The sequence below is a fragment of the Hippichthys cyanospilos genome, chromosome 22 (assembly GCF_059441005.1).
Source record: "Hippichthys cyanospilos isolate Australia breed blue-spotted pipefish chromosome 22, RoL_Hcya_1.0, whole genome shotgun sequence".
Classification (NCBI taxonomy): Eukaryota; Metazoa; Chordata; class Actinopteri; order Syngnathiformes; family Syngnathidae; genus Hippichthys; species Hippichthys cyanospilos.
The window spans coordinates 8,704,947-8,724,978 of record NC_142390.1 but is presented as its reverse complement, the minus strand read 5'-3'; the positions used below and the strand labels follow the sequence as shown (position 1 = coordinate 8,724,978).

At 40.8% G+C, this 20,032-nt stretch overlaps 2 protein-coding genes across 6 annotated transcripts in view; both read left to right on the top strand.

Annotated features, from left to right (window-relative positions):
• Positions 1-8,910, top strand: part of LOC148405803 (voltage-dependent L-type calcium channel subunit alpha-1C-like) — a 147,427-nt gene extending 138,517 nt beyond the window's left edge. The window contains exons 9-12 of the mRNA XM_088406335.1: positions 5,561-5,648; positions 6,325-6,409; positions 8,266-8,356; positions 8,608-8,910. Of these exons, the coding sequence (XP_088262461.1) occupies positions 5,561-5,648; positions 6,325-6,409; positions 8,266-8,356; positions 8,608-8,719 (376 nt within the window). The 3' untranslated portion in view covers positions 8,720-8,910. The remainder of the gene's footprint in view (positions 1-5,560; positions 5,649-6,324; positions 6,410-8,265; positions 8,357-8,607) is intronic.
• Positions 8,911-9,159: 249 nt separating this feature from the next.
• cacna1c (calcium voltage-gated channel subunit alpha1 C) overlaps positions 9,160-20,032 on the top strand; it is a 49,135-nt gene continuing 38,262 nt past the window's right edge. For 3 of the 5 annotated variants that reach the window (XM_088406331.1, XM_088406330.1, XM_088406329.1), the window contains exons 1-4: positions 17,116-17,265; positions 17,377-17,506; positions 19,441-19,500; positions 19,720-19,826. In XM_088406331.1, coding sequence (XP_088262457.1) covers positions 17,222-17,265; positions 17,377-17,506; positions 19,441-19,500; positions 19,720-19,826 — 341 coding nt within the window. In that variant the 5' untranslated portion in view covers positions 17,116-17,221. Of the gene's footprint in view, positions 9,949-12,948; positions 13,175-13,909; positions 13,984-14,063; positions 14,216-14,292; positions 14,495-14,570; positions 14,692-14,896; positions 15,012-15,086; positions 15,205-16,954; positions 17,025-17,115; positions 17,266-17,376; positions 17,507-19,440; positions 19,501-19,719; positions 19,827-20,032 lie in introns of those variants that run through there. The other 2 variants (XM_088406332.1, XM_088406333.1) reach the window with 2 other exon arrangements.

The following is a 20,032-nucleotide window of genomic DNA, read 5'->3' as shown; positions in this document are numbered from 1 at the left end:
ATCAATGGGAGAAAATAACACTGGGGAGCAAAGAATTCCGGCAGATGATCAAAACATGTAAAATTAAAAAAATGCAACAATTCCGACATTTCTATGTGATTGCAGCTGAAAGTGTAAGATTTTGTGCCCAAAAATAATAATTGCCCAAATTTTGGACCATATGAAATCATAATAATTACAAATTTTGAGATGCATTTTAATAGGATTAATGACATTGATTTTCCTGCAATTCCTGCAACATTCTATTAAGTGGCGGTCAAACTATGTTAGCAAACAGAAAATTCTTTATTGAGTTGTGTTTCAGCTAAAGACCGTAGATGGCGGTAGAGACCAGTTAATTGCTATGTCTCGAAGTGTCATAATCACTTCACTGGCTACACAAACAGACCATACCATTTTCAACTTTTTTTTTGTGGGTGTTAATAAATATAACCTACATATGTTTGGATAGAACTGATGTCACTGAACAATTTGAGTGGTTGAATGACTTTACTGATTACGCCTTTAAACGCGTTTACAAAATTAGGAAAAGAATTCAATGTGTATAGCATTATTGCACAAGGTCTAAATTATGTGGTGGTCTGGATTTGGCCCCCAGGCTTTGAGTGCTGCAGAGCAGGGGTGTCAAACTCACTTTTATCATGGGCCACATCGTAGCTCTAGTTTCTGTCAGAGGGCCAGAGTAAATTTTACAAATGTTTGTCACACATCTAGTTTTGAAATCAGAGGCTGGTAAAGACTATAAGACAGATTGGGATTAAAAAAAATATATATTTTTATTAAGACAACTTGCAAGCGATATTTTAGCCAGAAGTCAAATCAGCATTTTGCGAGCCACAGGCCTTGAGTTTGACACCTGTGTTGTAGCATCTAAAAGCAGGTGCGTCAATAGACTATAGAATTTCAGGTTTGTCACACATCGCTAGTTGTACAATTAGAGGTCACTACAAACTGTTCAAGAGAGAGATTGGGAACAAAAAATTGTTTTGTTTTTTTTCCCCACAAAAACTTTTAACAGTTGAAGAAAACTTGCACATTTGGTATTATAACCTGCTTTAAAAACCACATCACAAACGTATGGACGGGGCTTTCTGTCGCTGTTGTACTTTTTTTTTTATCGCGCAAGGAGAGGGGAGGGGTGTGGAGCGAGCTTGCTGAGCACTTTACGATAGATCCGGAAAGAAGAGCATTGCTGAGAACTTTCACTTTTCTGGGATGTGACAGAGCCAATATTTTCACCGACAGCACCTTTATTCTTTGCGGCAATACATGCTTGCCAAAAAATAAAACTTTCAATGTAGCAATCGAGTGGCCGAGCAAACGCTGCACATACCAGTTGTCCCAAGTTCTCGCTTCCGCCTTTCGACAAGCCAGGTGTGTGCTCTTGCTTGGCTCTGTTTTGTATTGAAAGCTCAGCTGGCCGTGTTGGATCACTCCCGGTGACCGCAAAGCGGCCGGCATGATTCATTCCTGCCCCCTGCGTGAGCCGTTGAATGTTCCCGAAGTTGATTGGCTGTGGCGACTCGAAACACGGAAAAAGTAAATAAAAAACTTCACGCAAAATGCGAAATTTCGCTTCTCGTGACAGCGCGCGGCCATTTGTGTCGCTCCATTCGCGTCCATCGCGTCGCCCGATGTGCATTTGCGCCCAGTCACGCGAACTCCATTGCGTACCATTAAACTAAATGATCTCCGAAACATTATTTCGGTTGCAGCCCACGCGGCCCGGTACCAGTTGACCGGGGGTTGGGGACCACTGCTGACCTTTTGATCACCACGGACCGGTCAATGCCTTATATTGCAGACCGGGGGAGGAGGCCCTAAAAACCTGCTGCGTTCACACCGAACGCGAACGAGGCGAAGAAGCGGAGAGTTTTGTATTGTAGTCAATGGTGTTTACGCGACTGGGCGTGAATGTGCATTGGGCGACGCGATGGACGCAAATGGAGCGACGCGAATAGCCGCGCACGGTCACTAGAAGGGAAATTTCGCCTTCGTGTGAAGTTAACATTTTTTAACTTTTTTAACTTGTCGCGTCGCGACAGCCAATCAACTTCGGGAACATTCAACGACTCACGCAGGGGGCAGGAATGAATCATGGCGAGAGCGATCCAACACGGCCAGCTGAGCTTTCAATACAAAACAGAGTCAAGCAAGAGCACTCACCTGGCTTGTAGAAAGGTGGAAGCGAGAACTTGGGACAACTGGTATGCGCAGTGTTTGCTTCACTTAACAGCTGTTGAACTGTAGTTACTGTGCTAAGCTAACAATTGTCAGCACAATGTTTAGCTCGGTCTCGGCCACTAGATTGCGACATTGAAACTTTTATTTCTTGGCAGTCAAGTATTGCCGCAAAGCAAGGGGCACACAGTGTAAAAAAAAGAAGAAGAAAGGTGCTGTCGGTAAAAATATTGGCTCTGTCACATCCCAGAAAAGTGAAAGTTCTCAGCAATGCTCTTCTTGCCGGATCTACCGTAAAGTGCACAGCAAGCTCGCTCCACTCCCCTCCCCTCTCCTCGCGCGACAAAAAAGTGGACAAAAAGTACAACAGCGACAGAAACCCCCGCGAATGAGCTTGGGCGACGCAAATTTTCGTGTTCGATGTGCAACGTAGCACACTGTTGATATTACATACATAGTGAGAAGGATGATGTGTTTTTTAGAGCAGCCAGCACCCCCCCTGTCCACAAAGGCGTTACAGGTCAACGCCTTACATTTATATTGTGGACCAGGGGGGGTGTACCAAGGACCAGTACCAGTCCGCGGACCGGGGGTTGGGGACCACTGCTGTAGAGCATTACGACTGAACTATACTCCCCCTGGTGGCCAAAGTATGAGCATATCTAGCAAAGCAAAAAAACAAAAAAAAGTGCGAATAACTTTTATACAAATTACTTTATATTTAATCAGACCGTTACTGTAGGTTTTATTTGGACTTTGGTTTGAACTGGGAAAATAATTTTAAGGCACCAACGTACATTGATCTAAATATCTTAACATTTAGCAAAAAGAGATCAAATGATATATTGAGGATTGCTCTAATGTTGAGGTCCATGGGAGTCTTGCTGCACAATGTCTGACTATAATGCCTCCTCTCTTGAGTAATTAATTAAGCAGGCAATTTGCTGATTTGAGGTTGAACCTCTGGCTCACCCTCCCTTCCCACGAAAGGCACCTGCTCCCGTTGCTCGCCGGCGCTCTAAAATGAGCTGTCTTTGTGCATTCATGAATTCATCAAGTGACACATCCTGAGCAATTATGGAGGAGCTAACCCTTGCTTACTTGCCCTCTATCCCTCCGTCTCTCCACCAGGTGAATGATGCAGTAGGGTACAAGTGGCCCTGGGTGTATTTTGTCACCCTAATCATCATTGGATCCTTCTTTGTGCTTAACTTGGTTCTGGGGGTTTTGAGCGGGTAAGGCAAGGGTCCCAGATCAATACTGACTAACCTCTCTTTTTTTCATACTTGGGTTAGACAATTAATCGAATTGAAATTGTCATTACTGTATATATAAGAAAATAGCATAATTTGACCCAAAAATTAAGGGTGCGTCCTGTGCATAGGTTCATAGGTGCATGCTATATTTGGGGAATTACAGTGGAGCTTGTGCAGTGCACGGACGAGAAATCTCGTCGCGTTCTAATCTCGCACGATTTTGTCGTACAAGATCTCGTCCCACCCATTGGAGGTAGCTCTTTCATATTCCATCTGCTGATGTTTATTTTCATCTGCTGATGTTTCATTTCAAAGTCTCCAACTAAACATGTTTGTATGTATGTTTCAGTCACTATCCCCGCAGCCAACTGTGATGAAATCATACTTAAGCATCTGCCGTTGTCATCTCAAAAAAGGAACAAAAATAATAAAAGTCTATTTGGCCCGAACAGCTCGGAGTGGCTTGGCTGTCGGACTCTTTGTCTGACTTGTGACTAATGATGCCGTTAATACACTACACAACCTGACCTTTTCTCCAACTGCTTCATCCGTAATGTGCTTGAGGAAAGGGGAGGGGAGGACCTGGCGTCCGAAAACTGGCGTGATAATTTATGGCTAACCAGGGATGTGACTTAGGCAGCAACATGTTCCTGGAAATAGAAACAACAGAGAAGCCGCGAGTGGATTTTCGATGATGAAAACCGGACTGGTTAGTGACCTGCACAGTGAGTCGGCAAACAGACGCTGATGGGCTCGATGATGCGCGGTGACCTTTCAGCTCCTCTGCTTCAGGCGGGAGAAAATGAGTGTCAACGGTTCTTGTTTACCCTATTTCTCGGAGTACAAGTCGAGTTTTTTTTCCTCATTTTCAACCTCCATATTATCCTTGAAGACTTACAAGACTTAACATGATTTTATATACCTCAAATTCGATTTAGTATGCATCCGATATAATTCGAAATAGTATGCATCCGTTTTAGAGCATTTGCACAGAACATGACAAAAAATGCACTTTCGTCATGCGTCGACAAATTGTCTCTTTGTTGTCAACGAGGCTACGTGAATATTTTTTTCGATGGACTTTGACACATTGTGAAAAGGAAAAGACTGCTTGACTTGTCTCCTTCAGCCCTTAGACGTGCTTGAACAAGCCAGCATGGATGTTGGCAGGTGGGGAGAGAAACGGCAAAGGGCAATCTTCCACACTGTGATCTCACAAGAGTTGTCACTTGGGTTAAGAATATCCCAAGTACGATAATGAGCAAATTATTTCCGCAGAGCTCCATTTCAAACAAATTGGATAGGTCTGTCAGACTCTGTTTAAAAGAGGAAAACTTTCCTACTCATAGTAATTCATCATGCAGGGAAATGGAAGTTGTTTAAGTCGGTGTTGGAAGAAACTCGTTTAGGTTCTCATGCCAATATTTTCATCAGGATAAGATGACAAGTATTTTGACAATTTTTGGGTCATTTTCTAGCCAAGGGGTTACACACTGCTGGTTGTGTGTTAGCTAAGCAGTCGTGACAACTTAGAGATGTTGTCACCATCTGGGTGAAATTTCAGCTCAATAATGTCTTCCTTTCAATGCTTTCCTTTTGATTTGAAATATCTTTGATGTAAAGATCAAAGGATTGGACAAAATACCTCAAAAGGGTTAAATCAGCTTCCTTCCTTTTGATCTGTGTATTCACTGATTTTATGATATAGCTGTACATGAAAAATGTTCAAACCATTAAATCAACTAAAGACGATGAAGAAGAAACTATTACGTTTTTTACTGTTAAATGACCAAATATCCCTTGAGTTCTTTCACCAAAGTGTCAACAGTTCTTTTTTCTCATGAGTGACAAGTCATTGGACCCTTAAACCTACATTTTTTTTTCCTGACAAATGAACTAATAAAAAACGAAATGATCAGGATGTGGGCTTTTATCGTGCTTTTGCATACTAACCCTTTGTTGGTCTTCCCCTTGACAGGTTTTCCTTCCTTCCACCTGTCAGAGTCACATCATCAAAATGCGTATTTATTTGAACAAGGCTTTCACCTTCGATTTGTTTTTCTGTCTCTCTCACTCTCTCTATGATTCCTGGATGTGCATTCTGGCACACTCCTTTGTCCCAGAGAGTTTTCCAAGGAGAGGGAGAAGGCCAAAGCACGCGGCGACTTCCAGAAACTCAGAGAAAAACAGCAGCTGGAGGAGGATCTCAAGGTAGGCTGCTGGCTTTGGCTTGCAATCATATGGACAAATGTCTTGGGATGCTTATGAAGTGATGGTCCGGGGATGGGTACAGCCCTTAGGACTGGTCAATGGGTTGAAATTTAATCAGGATTTCTGACCCTAAAGCATAATCTCCGAAAGGTTTCTGACATCGTTCATTACAATCCTGGTTAGAATTGACTGTAAAACTAAACTCACAACAAAAATAATTGTACACGTTGAATATTTTATTCCAAGACCAGTGCTAATCCTAAAGTCATAGTAAAAGTCATAGACTAATAACAGACCAGCATCTTAGTGACGCCGTGACGCAGACCAATAGCAGACCAGCATATAAGTGACGTATGCAGTGACGTAATAGCGTGATGCAACTCAAACAGTCACACGCATGCACACTGGCTGCGAAGTTTGAATTTTGTAATTGTTGTTGATCCTGTAAGGCGGGAAAATGAGATAAGGGGACGAAAAAACTTACTATTCCTTTTCATAACGTGAAAAAAAACGAAGCTATGAATGCCATAACCCGAGGTCCACTGTACTGTATATATTTCCAGGTTAGCCCAGTAATTCCCAAAACTTGTTTTGAGTTTTGAGTAGTGGATAAACATTTTTGTTCATCTTGATTCCTAATAATAGAATTGTTTTGTTGTCTATTTTGTGAACGTAGGGCTATTTAGACTGGATCACTCAGGCTGAAGACATCGACCCGGAGAATGAAGAAGAGGGTCTGGATGACGATAAACCCAGAAACTGTGAGTCCATCCTGTGTGGGATCCATCCTTCCAATTTCCTTCTGCTCTCCATGGCTCAGGTCTTTAGGGCTTTCTCCAACAATAGGTATTAAACTAGTTCAGAGCACCTCTGAGGTGGAGGAACCGGATTTGAAAGGCTTTGAGCCTCAGGGGAGATGGCGGGGTATTGAGTGGAGCAGCTGACACATGTCGTCCTTGTGGGGAATTCATCTGAACTCCGCCGTCTAATCAAGGCAACTTGGTGTTTATTCTTAAAAGAAACTAAAAGAAAGTCCTAATTGTTGGGAGTCCAGTCAGATTCCTGGCGATTCTTTTTCTAGGGGTAGATGTCTTCTTTTGCACACACGGAGGCATTAAAATTCACATGCGGCGTCCGACTCCGGAGGGTTTTACAATAAGCGTTTGAGGTGACAGTAAGGGGAGCTATGGTGCCGCCAGCCAAAGACTGACAGAAGCAATAAAACGCAATGTATCACTTGATAACCCCTCCCACACACATACACTCTCCCACCCTCCACCCAAGTCTCCATCAATGCCTCTCATCCACCACCTCCATGGAAGCGTCCTTCACAAGCCCCTTTCTCTCTCTCCAATGCCACTCAAGAATCCCTCGATCATTTTCCTGCCGCCCCAGTCTCCACAGACGCTCACTTACGCTTTAAGCACTTCACTACTTTTTGCTACAGCACGTCTGCCTTCTCTAAACCAAAATTACCATTTCATATCGTGGCACATTTTGCCAGCCTCTTAACTCGTTCAATCCTAAAGACATGTTTAAACACCTCTTTGAAGCATCCAAGTATTCAATACGAGGTACTTAACGTATTTTTATGTGTCGATATATAGAAATGCCTCTAAAGGTGGCGTACTTTCGTCATTTTAATAACTCACACCGTGTGTTTTCATTGGACAGCCATGCTCTATGCCAGCTGTTCTCACATTTTTTTCAGCAATATACTCCCTGCAAAGCATTTTTGGGTATTAAAAAAATACTTAAAACATGCCAACATGGTTTGATTTATTCAACTTTAGAAACCATAAAACTTTTTTGTATTGGTCAACAAAAATAATCAACATAAAGTGTCCTCTTTTGGATCATAGAAGAGATCTGTCATCAAAAAGAAATTTGTTAATTATAAATAAATATTTGTCCAGAAAAATTTATCAAAATAAAGTGTCAGGCCTGTTTTCAAAAAGAAATGATTATAAATACATTTTTGCCCACAGAAAAATATTCACCATAAAGTGTCCTCTTTTAGGATCATAGTAGAGATCTGTTGAAAAACATATATCATTAACTTCATTATTAATAAATATTTATTCACAAAAAAATAAACATAAAAAGTCAGACATGTCCTCAAAAAGAAATAATTATAAGTACATATTTGTCCCCAGAAAAATACTAAACATAAAGCATCAGCTTTTGAGATTACTGTAGAGATCTGGTCACAAAAATAAATCTTTATTTATTCATAAATATTTGTCCACAAAAAACAACCAACAAAGGGTCAGACCTATTCTCAAACTAAATTATTACACATATTTGTCCACAGAAAAATGCTCAGCTTAAAGTCTCCTTTTGGGAGGATAGTAGAGATGTGTTCACAAAAATAAATCCTTATTTTGACAGGTAACAAGAGGTGGCACGTGACAAGTGGGGTCCAACCATTGTAGTACGGGGAACAATCTGGCTTTTAAAAATAATAAGATTGACTAACCTACTGAACCGAAAATATGTTTTATGAACTTTTATTGTCCTGAAACTGTTCTACTGTTCTAATGAAAAATATGCAACTTGATTTGCTAAAGCTTTTTTAATTTTCTTCCTTTAACTCTGAAATTCTCGTCTCTTTTAGTGAGCATGCCAGCCAGTGAGAATGAATCGGTCAACACGGACAACGCGCCTGGAGGCGATGTCGAGGGAGAAACCTGCTGCACCCGGCTAGTGTAAGTACTCGACTCCTATCTAGAATCTGGATCTTTGTTGGGATGAGTCAGCATCACATTAATCTAATTGTGACCAAGGACATAGTTTCTCATTCCAGGGGTACCAAACTGTAAACTAGCAGGGTAGTAAAAGAAAAAAAAAAAAATCCTGCTTACTCCCCCTCTGGTTCTGATCGCCCGTGTTTTGTTTGGACAGCCGATCCCCACCCCAGTTCATTTACGACAAGCTCCGAACTCACGCTTTCTTTCAGCACTCTGCGCCATAAAGCCATCACAGAACCAAGTGGAAGAGCGGAATCCACAGCACGCTGTTGTTTATTCATTCTCCGCTCGCTGTCCATCTGTTACTTTGTCTTTGTTTGACTGTTTGTGGGTATTTGTCTGAGCCAAAAACAAAGGCAAAAAAAAATGATGTCAAGTAACTCAACCAGAAACTCAGTACTCAGTATTTCAGCATTCGTCAACTATACAAATATTAGAATAAACAAAAAGGCTTACCCTTCCTATTCTAAGATCATGCCTTTGGTTCGTAAGACGAAAGTTTTGTGCGTAAGAGGGGGACAAAAAAACGGCGCGGTCCAAGTCGTAAGATGAAAAATACGTAAAACAGGGGGTTCGTAAACCGGGGGCCCACTGTGTGTGTGTGTGTGTGTGTGTGTGTGTATATATATATATGTATATATATATATATATATATATATATATATATATATATATATATATATATATATATATATATATATATATATATATATACACACACACACATTTTTTACATTTTAAAACGTGTTTGTAAAACATAGTTACCAGCTGTAGAACATGGATTTATATTGCTTTTTCTTTTGTTATTATTAAAAAGGCTACAGATCATTTTAAATATACCGTAATACAGTACTCTTGTTTATCGTCGTCGCGCGGAAGTGGGGGCACGCAAGATTTTCTTTATCTTAATTGATAAGCACCGGTGTATATTTTGTACCGTTAAAAACTGCTAAGTCAAGGAATTTTGTTAAAGATGATGAGTAAAATTAGGATTTTTTTTTTTAACACTGCCAGAGCTGCCTACAATCAAACTTAGTTTTTACTTTTTTAAGTAGCGTGTCAGTGTTATTTTTAGTATACGCTGCAGGCCACTAAAAAGGTTCGCAAATGAATGCTCGTAGTTTGGACACCACCCTCTTACATAGAAGGAACTTGTAGTTGTTTTTTTATGTTTGTTTTTTTAATCTAAGTATTGATTTACAAGCTAAAAGTACAGAATGGAGTTTGGATCTCTTCTTTCTCCTTGTCCTCAGTCCTCATGTTGATGTTCCAGTGGCAAACAGTCAAAGCATATTTGACCAATACACAATTCCTAACATTGATGTTTGTTTGAGAAATTCCACATTTAATCACATAATACCACTGACTGGTTGCCACTTTTTACATGTTCTCACAGGGTGATTTGAGAAATTTTTGTTATTGAGGTCATGGCAAACAATCCCGATCAAATCACCCTTCATGTTGTGTCTAAATGTGTGTTTGTGCGTCTGTGTGTATAATCCATTTTGTTCTCTGTCTTCCAGAAATAGGATCTCCAAATCCAAGTTCAGGTTAGTACATGTCATTTGCCATCGTCTCCGCTCACCTGCCCCCAACGATGTGTGTATATTTTCCCAACTCAAGATGTTTCTTAAAATCTTGTCATTTAAAAATAAAAAAAGCACATCATGGTGTCAGCGCATGTCGGTTTCTATTGTCTTGGCAGAATTATGTTCAGTGTGCACATCCCGACAGCTCGCACTCGGAAGAATTGCTTTTTCCAGTTTGAGTGCTATGAAAAGATGCCTCGGAGCCGGGGAAGATTGAAAAAAAAAAAACGAATGAAAAAAACAAAACATAGTAATAAGTGATGCCATTTGTCGGTGTTAAGAACTGTCCAGTTTGTAATTTTCATCCATCAGCCTCCACATTCCTTTTTGGTTACTGAAATACAGTGGGCCCCAGTGTTACGAACTTAATCCGTTCAGCGGCTACGCTCGTAACTTGAACTGCTCGTATGACGGGCAATCCAAACCTATGTTAATTAGTGAATGCGTGCAACGCGTGCAAAAACCTTAGGTAAAAACATCACGACTTTATACACATATTAAAAATGACTAACATAATCTACTGTACAGTTAAAGTAAATAACATATACAAAGGAAAAATGACATTTACCTTTGGGGCAACGTGACTTGAGCTGGGTGGAGGCGGAGGGGAGAAGAGACCAACCTGCAGAATTTATTTATTTATTTTCTTAAACAGGAACTTTTCTCAAACTAGAACATATCATGAACGATTTCCTTCTCTTTAATCCATAATAGAAGAAGCCTCTCAATTTTGTTGTCGATCGAGGTCCGTCCCCCGGCAAGGAAAGTCTTGCCCTTAGAAGATTGCCGAGCGGTTACGGCCATACTCACGAGCAAGGTTAACTATGTGTGCGCCTCCTTCGTATTTTTTTTTTTTTTATTATCTCCTGCTTCGTTTCTATCGTCATCATCCTCTTACTTCTTCCTTTACCACCACTAGCAATTTTAGAAGCCATGTCTAACAGATAAAGTTTGCAAAGTCTTAACAACATTCCTTCCTTCCATTTTTGGCTGATTTTCTCTCCTTCCTTCCGTCCCAACCAGCTGTGCCATCAAGCTAGATGAAGGCGTTCGACCAATAGCATATCGGCATCTCCGTGACTGACACCGTGACTGAAACAGTGACTGTGACATTGTGAGATCAATAGCATATCAGCGTTACCGTGTCATGCGTGAGCAGATTAATTCGTTAATGTAGCAAAGCGAGGTCAATTGTACGTACACATTGACTGGCAACGCGTGATGAAATCATAGTTAAAACCATCACGATTTTACACACATATTTAAAATTAGTACCATAATCTACTGTACAGTAAATTTAATTAACATGGATATACAAAGGATAAATGACATTTTCCTCTGGGGCGACGTGACTTGAGCTGAGTGGAGACGGAGGTGAGCAGAGACCAACCCGCAGAATTTATTTATTTATTTTCTTAAACGGGAACTTTTCTCAAACTAGAACATATCACCGGCGATTTCTTTCGCTTTAATCCATAATAGAAGAAGCCTCTCCATTTTGTTGTCGAGCGAGGTCCGTCCCCCGGCAAGGAAAGTCTTGCCTTTAGAAGATTGCCGAGCGGTTACGTCCATACTCACGAGCAAGGTTAAATATGCGTGCGCCTCCTTCGTATTTTTTTTTATTATCTCCTGCTTCGTTTCTATTGTCATCATCCTCTTACTTCTTCCTTTACCGCCACTTGTAATTTTAGAAGCCATGTCTAACAGATAAAGTTTGCAAAGTCTTCGCAACATTCCTTCCTTCCGTTTTTTACTCATTTTCTCTCCTTCCTTCCATCCCGACCAGCTGTGCCATCAAGCTAGATAAAGGCGTTCGGCCAATAGCATATCGGCATTTCTGTGATTGACGTGACGTCGGTCAATAGCATCTCTGTGAGTGAGACCCACTGTGACCTTAATCGACCAATAGCATATTGGCATCTCCGTGACTGATTCCGTGACTGACACCGTGACTGAGACAGTGACTGTGACATTGTTAGAGCAATAGCGTTCAATGTTGCCGTGATGAGCGTTAACTACTGGGGTAGTTGACGTAGCAAAGCGAAAATAAATGTACTAACGTAATGGCCGGCATGTCGTATTGTTCGTAAGACGGAAGGTTTGTGCGTAAGTGCTGGACAAAAAACTCTGCGGTCCACGCTCGTAAGTCGAAATGTTCGTAAAATTGCTGCATATATATTGCTGCATCTTTATTGTGCAACTGTGACAATAGTGACTTTACAGCATCACCAAGTGGAGGAATATGTTCAAATGAGTGAACAAACTGGGTTGGTTCAATTCACGACTTGTCATTCACAGCTAGAACACAGGTGACTTCACAGGAGATTTATTTATAGTTGCTCCCTGGCTTAGTCCGGGTTTCAAGTTTCTTGCTGATAAGACCATTTTGGGAATGAAGAACAAATTTGCATTCTTTCTCTGACTCATGGCCAGGAAATGCAAGATAGAAGTTTTTTTTAATTCCCTAATTAAAGACGTTGTATAGTCAATTCAATCTCAGCAATACTTTGTTTGACGTGTAGTGTATGTGAAAGATGAAATTTAGACAAATGTTAATAAAACTGTCTCCTATAGTTGTTGCGCAGGCAGTTATAAATGACAACAGACATCCAACATTTGAGTGTCGTGTAGAAAGCATGATAATGCCATCCAGTGGATATGATTGTTAATTGCATTCTTGCTACTGCATTTCTCAAATGCCAGATAATGAACATGATGGTGTATTATAGCCGAGGGTTTAATTCTTTATCTGTCTTGTGAATATGTAAATCAAGTGCTGTGCTCAAAAAGCCTTTTACAAATACAGTATTTAAAATCTAATATATATATATATATATATATGTGTGTGTGTGTGTGTGTGTGTGTGTGTGTGTGTGTGTGTGTGTGTGTGTCCCTATGCCCCCCACACACATACACACATACAGTTCTACTCTCAAACAACGGGCGAGAGGGGGATGTCATCAAAATGCTTATTGACTTGGTCTCTATTTTGGTCTGTCCCTTTTTTGTTTTTCCTTCCTTTTCAGCCGCTACTCTCGACGGTGGAACAGGCTGTGCAGGCGCAAGTGTCGGGCAGCCGTCAAATCGCAGGTTTTCTATTGGCTGGTTATCTTCCTGGTTTTCCTCAACACCCTGACCATCGCCTCGGAACATCACCAGCAGCCACAGTGGTTAACCGACATACAAGGTACCACAGTTGATGTGCAAGGGGCCGCCCATTCAAGCGGGCACAAAACTGCTGAATAAGAACCAACATCGACTCATTCAATCCCAAACACATATTTTTACGTTTTTTCCTTAACAAGGGTTTGGCTCCATAATGGTCTAAAAATGTTCAGGACTAAAGGATTAGTCCATTACTAAAGTAACTTGAGTAATTGATTATATATGGAATTTTATATATGGAATTTACTATAATTAATTTCTATTTAATCGCTTTAGTATGTAATTACCTAAAGTAATTAATTATTTTAGGCTTTATCCTATAATTTATTTAGTTTGAGCCATTTTTAGAATTTCCTTTTGTTAAATGCTTGAAAAATATGTACAAATGTGTGTGTGTGTGTGTATACATATATATATATATATATATATATATATATATATACAGTATATATATATATATATATATATATATATATATATATATATAGAGAGAGAGAGAGAGAGAGAGAGAGAGAGAGTATATACTGTGTATATTGTTAATGGATACATTAGAAAATATAAAAATATGCCTTTGAAATTGAATTGATTAAATGCATCATTTTGTACTTTTTTTTCACATAATTGTTCATAAATGAACCAAATTTGAGTGCTATTGATATTTGTCCTGCAAATTTTCCCAAATCCACAAAAAATTAATAGGCTATATTTTTTGGTCTTTTTAATTATCTCGTTCCTCATTTATTTCCTCTCACCTCAGACATAGCCAACAAGGTATTACTGGCACTCTTCACCGGTGAGATGCTCTTGAAAATGTACAGCCTGGGCCTTCAGGTACAACATTGCACATTTTGTTGAAACAAACGGCTAAAAAACACTAACGCGTGTATACGCCGTCGGGTGTTCCTCCTCAGGCGTACTTCGTCTCGCTCTTCAACCGCTTCGACAGTTTTGTCGTATGCGGCGGGATTCTGGAGACCATCCTGGTTGAAACCAAGATCATGTCGCCTCTCGGCATCTCCGTGCTACGTTGTGTACGCTTATTGCGAATCTTCAAAATAACCAGGTCTCATTTTTTATTTATTTTTTTATTTTTTTCAGCATCACAACACACAGCGGACTGAATGTCTTTGTTGCGTGCAGATACTGGAACTCACTGTCCAACTTGGTGGCCTCTTTGTTGAATTCCGTGCGCTCCATCGCGTCCCTGCTGCTCCTGCTCTTCCTCTTCATTATCATCTTCTCCCTGCTGGGCATGCAACTCTTTGGCGGAAAGTTCAATTTTGAGGAGACCCGGCGGAGCACCTTTGACAACTTCCCCCAGTCGCTGCTGACCGTCTTCCAGGTAAAAGAGCCAAAAACATTTAAGGCCAAGTTAGGTAGGTAAAGTTTGAATCTTTTTGATGGTGATTTTTCAACAGATCTTAACCGGTGAAGACTGGAATTCGGTGATGTATGATGGGATCATGGCGTACGGTGGGCCATCCTTCCCCGGAATGTTGGTTTGCATTTACTTCATCATTCTCTTCATTTGCGGGAATTGTATCCTTCCCGGACAATGAGAAATCGGGCATTGGAAAAACGTGCCCGATACATTTCCTCATATGGGCAAATTGTGTTGGGAAAAGGCGTTCCCGGCAGTTTTTTACAGATCACTTGCCCTTCAGGCAAGGGGAGTCACATTAAAGGTCACGAGGATTGATGACGTGACACATCAGCAACATCCTTAATATCACCCTGCGACCAGATATCCTACTCAACGTCTTTTTGGCCATCGCTGTGGACAACCTGGCCGACGCCGAGAGCCTGACATCTGCCCAGAAAGAGGAAGAGGAGGAGAAGGAGAGAAAGAAGCTGGCCAGGTAGAATTGTCAACCAAAAAAAAAAAGACAGAGGACAAGTGCTTCAAGTTTTGTGTATGTTTTCTTTGTTTCCAGGCTAGGCACTCCTGACAAGAGGCACAACAACGAAAAGCCTCCATTGGAGGATGAGAAGAGGGAAAAGATTGAGCTGAAGTCCATCACTTCGGATGGCGAGAGCAACACTGCCACCAAGGTACAAATGTGCACAATGAAGTACAGTGGACCCCTTGGCTTGTGTTTTTTTCACAGCACTAAGTGGAATATTATGTTTTTTTTGTCCCCTTTTTACGGCATTTTTCCCCACTTAACGGCATCAACAACATTACAAAATTCCAACTTGGCAATCAGTGTGCGTGCGTTTGACTATGAGTTGCACCACGCTCATACATCACTACATGCATCACTGTATACATCACTAAGATGCTGGTCTGCTATTGGTCGGCGTCACAGTGTCTTCAAGATGCCCATATGCTAAAGACTCTATCTCGTGTGAGAGCTTACAATATCGTATTTATTGTGCATATTAGTGCTTAATTTAAACTTGATTTGGTTAGCCATTGGTCACAAGATTGCTAGTGATGTTAAAGGGAGGAGTAAGAAGATGATTAGTATGGAAACGAAGCCGAAGATAATCAAGAAATACGAAGAAGGCTAGGCTAGGCTACCCTAATTTATAATGTGTATATAACATTTTGATGTTTTTCCCTGGGGTTTTGCAAGCATTAGCAAATTACCATAGGTTGTTTTTTTTTTGGTCGCCATACAGTGATTTTGCCTTATGATCCCAACTCTGGATCAGATTAATTTCGTAGGTGGGGGTCCTCTGTAAAAAGAAAATGAGAATACTATAGGTTAAAAAAAAAAAAAACTGTGCAGTATTTTGATTATTTTTGTCATGGTCGTGAATCGGACATGCTGGTTGTGAACCCCGGGACAAACAGCGTGGAGTTGAGAAAAAGGTTTATTCACACAAAAAACACGCATTGCGTGGGGTTCTAACAAAAATTCTTCAAAGTACAACAAAAAGATGATAAAGAGACTCAAAGTACAACTTCAAGAGACGATGCAAAAGTGCAAGTAACTTACTAAGACTTGGAGGGTAGAACCAGCAGGAGGACGTCGCCGAAAATACAAAGTAACAGAGCAAAGTGCTGACCAACTGGCAGACTAGAGACCAGGAGAAAAAGTACCAACTAAAACTATTGGGGAAAAGCACCAGGAATCGAGGGAATGAGGAACAAACAACTGGCATGGACACTGGAAGGCTGCAGACGCAATAATCCGGCGACACCCCCCAGCTCTGACCTCACCTAAATAGTCCCCCGATTAGAATGAGGAGCAGGTGTGCGGCCAGTGGTTCTGTTCCCCAATCTGCAACACAGGACAACTCATTAGCGACACAGGGTGTGACAATTTTTGGGTCATTTTATTCACATCGTTCTCGTAGTGATTTAGTGATTTGAATGACAAACTCCTGGTGCTCCTAAGTAGTCATGCCATTTTCAATTTGACATGTCACCAACTGGGTGAAATTTCAGCTCCCTAGTGGCCGGGGTCAGCAACCTGCGCTCTTTTATCCTTATGTTGCCGTTCTCCCTGGTTTGGGATTATGAAAAATGTTTGGTTCAGATTGACGATGTGGACGGCGTAACAAGCAGCACATTTGAATTGTAGTCAATGAAGTTTGCGTAAAATGAATGTCATCTTAATGCCCCTATTTGTAATCATGGATGGATTCAGACATTGGTTCAGTCTGCTTGCTTCTTTTAATGGTAGCACCTTGGTTATCAAAAGCTGCTATATGCAAATCCTTTGAATGCAAACACCCACCTGTTTCCCACCTGCTCCTTCGCCCCATTACCATAATTGTCATAAGAATATGTTTGATGAAGTTCTTAAATTAAATTTACTCATTTCTCATATCTTTACTTTCTTTGTTGTAGATCAACATGGATGATTACTGTGACAATGAAAGTGAAGAGAAGAATCCATACCCTGCCAATGATTACATCGGTAACAATCTTTGATACGTGTTTGGGAGTTTTAGTGAAAGCTCCATTTTTCTTGAGTCTCCTTCGTTTTTTTTTTTGTTTGTTTGTTTGTATATTTTTTTGGGGCCAGGTGACGAAGACGATGAGGAACCGGATGTGCCAGTGGGCCCGAGGCCGCGTCCACTCTCTGACATCCAACTTAAGGAGAAGGCCATTCCCATGCCGAAGGCCCGCGCCTTCTTTGTTTTTAGCCACACAAACAAGTAAGACATCCTTAAACCATCTTTCCTCATGCTTTGATTTAAAATAATGATAATGACTTAAAACTGTTTTGTTTGTTTGTTTTTTTGTTTTTGTTGTTGTTGTTATTTTAGATTCAGGGTTCTGTGCCATAAAATCGTCAACCACAACATCTTCACCAACCTCATCCTCTTCTTCATCCTGCTCAGCAGCATCAGTCTGGCTGCTGAAGACCCAGTCAAGAACGACTCCTTCAGAAATGAAGTACACTTAAAGGACTTAATTGTGATATTTTTACGCTTTCCACAATTGAATAATGTAATCCCTCGTTTATCGCAGGGGTTACGTTCCAAAAATAACACACGCAAAGGAAATCTGTGAAGTAGCCAGCTTTATTTTTTTTACAGTGCAATACTAAACTATAGAATAAAACCAAAAATCAAAACCTGTTTTAAAGCCCCAAATGTGTTTAAAACAATCATTTTAATGTAGTAATACAAAGCTGGAAACATTGTCACTCGTGTATTTCACAGTCCCAGCTATGCCTCTTCGTCCTGAATCCGCACATTGTTATGAGTAGTTGTTGAGCTCTTTCTTTTTCTGAGCAAGAAGATTTTAATAAACAGATATGCCCGGACATTGAATTAAAGTGAAGCCTCTTATATCATAACAATACACTTAAAATTTCAAATTATTACAAAAGAAATTTAGATAAAAGTCAGATTTCTAAAGCTGTGCATTTCTCCATTGCTGTCTGTGTGTCTACATAGTGTGTGCATTTGCTCTCGGCACACCTACAAGTCACGTGATCGGCTCCCAGAGACCAAGCCGTCATTCAATGTGCTTACTAGCACGTTCGCATACAGGCGGTTACAGGAGAGACACAGGACAGACGAAAGCAAGCTTTTGGATCCTCTTGCCTTTTGTAATAAATTGACGAGTGAAAAACCAATAGAGTACAGTGTCAATATTTTCTTTCGAGATAACAGTAAAGTCCCTGAGCCAATCAGGATTCAGAGCACAATGCGCTGTAAAAAATCCGTGACGCAGCGAACCCGTGAAAGGTGAACCGCGATACAGCGAGGGATTACTGTATACGCATTTCAATGACTTTTCCCACATTTGGGATATAATTTCTTATTAGATATGAGTTTTATGATGCCGATATGTCTAACCAGGAAGTGAAACGTCTTGTTTACCGAAGCCCCACTTCACACTGTGTGGCCGCCACGCCCCTGTATGATGTTGTTCATTGCCGCCGGCCACGAAACATCCTTTCAGCCATCATCTTGATTTCTTGATTTCATCATTTTAATAACACACACTATATGTTATAAGTGGATAGCCATAATCTATGGGTAGTCAAGTGTAGACTTATAATCGTGTTTTTGTAATCATCACCCAAATTGAAGTAAAAAAAAAGGCGGTGTCGAGTTGTACTCGGAGAAATACAGTTATAAATGAAATGTTGCTGTTTATTTGGCCGACTTGGTGCAAAATCTCGGCTTCTCAAATCCAGAACCGAACGAAAAAGGAAGAATTGGATAAGGCCGGTGTGTTTTTACTCTTGCATGGGCGGTACGGGCACGGTACGAATTTCTTCTGTCGTCATGAGCTTTTCTCAAGTCATGTTTGCCTGCATAAGCAAGGAATGCTTAAAAATGCGTCAATGAAGGAAAAAAACACTTAGGTGGTGTTTACTTTGAGAAATCAACATCGCAGTATGTTTACAATCTCTAAGAAGTTGACTTTTCATGATAGGGGCCCAACAACAAAATGTATGTTGTCCACACGCTCCCAGTCAGTGGTAAATAGCATAATGGCCAATTAAGATGATTTATTGTTAGTACTGTGCAAGTGTGTTAGCTTGTAACTTGTATAAGGCCTGTTAAGCTTTGTTGGTTCAATTTCCTTTTTAACGCCATGCTGCTAAATTAACAAATACGTGCTCTTCTAGTAAATACAATATGCTCATGATTTGCTGTTAAAAAATCAGCAGTTGCTCCCTACAGCAGCATCAATCTGATGTTAGCGTACCTTCATTTTGAATTCTGAATCCATGATGCTCTGGTTGGTATTTTCAGACTGCGAGTGTTGTTTGTCATCTTATTTGAATGCGTTTCGCCTCGCTTTAAGGCGATCATGGCATCGGCATGAGTTTCACATCAGAACGATAACCCGCATGGCTTGTGTTGCAGATCCTGGGCTATGCCGACCACGTCTTCACAGGACTTTTTACCATCGAGATTATTCTCAAGGTGTGTAGATTTACTTTCGTTCTGTTTTATGTCCTCAATGAGTTTAATGGATGGGCGTGACTTCTCGCCTGAGCCAAGATTCTGTGGAGCATCACTTCTTCTTTTACTAGCCTTACATGGTCCATTACACAACAGAAAGTATTTGAGACACTGGGGAAAAAAATAAATAAATTTTGAAGTCAATTATCAAATAAATTAAATCTGTCCTTTCCACTATAGATGACAGCCTACGGTGCCTTCCTGCACAAAGGCTCTTTCTGCAGGAACTATTTCAACATTCTGGACCTGGTGGTGGTCAGCGTTTCCCTCATCTCCTCCGGGATCCAGTGAGTTCAATATTGTATTGTTTCAACGGTGCAAATCCATTGTTGTTGGCGTCAAAAATTGATCGCCTGACACCTTTACCAATTATCCCCCCCCCGTACTTGAATCGACGTCACCGAGTCCCCGCTGCGTCTTTAGCCTTCACGGGCCGTTTAGTCGGGCCCCGTGGCGACACAAATCAACTTGTCAAGTAGCTAAGTAGTCAAAT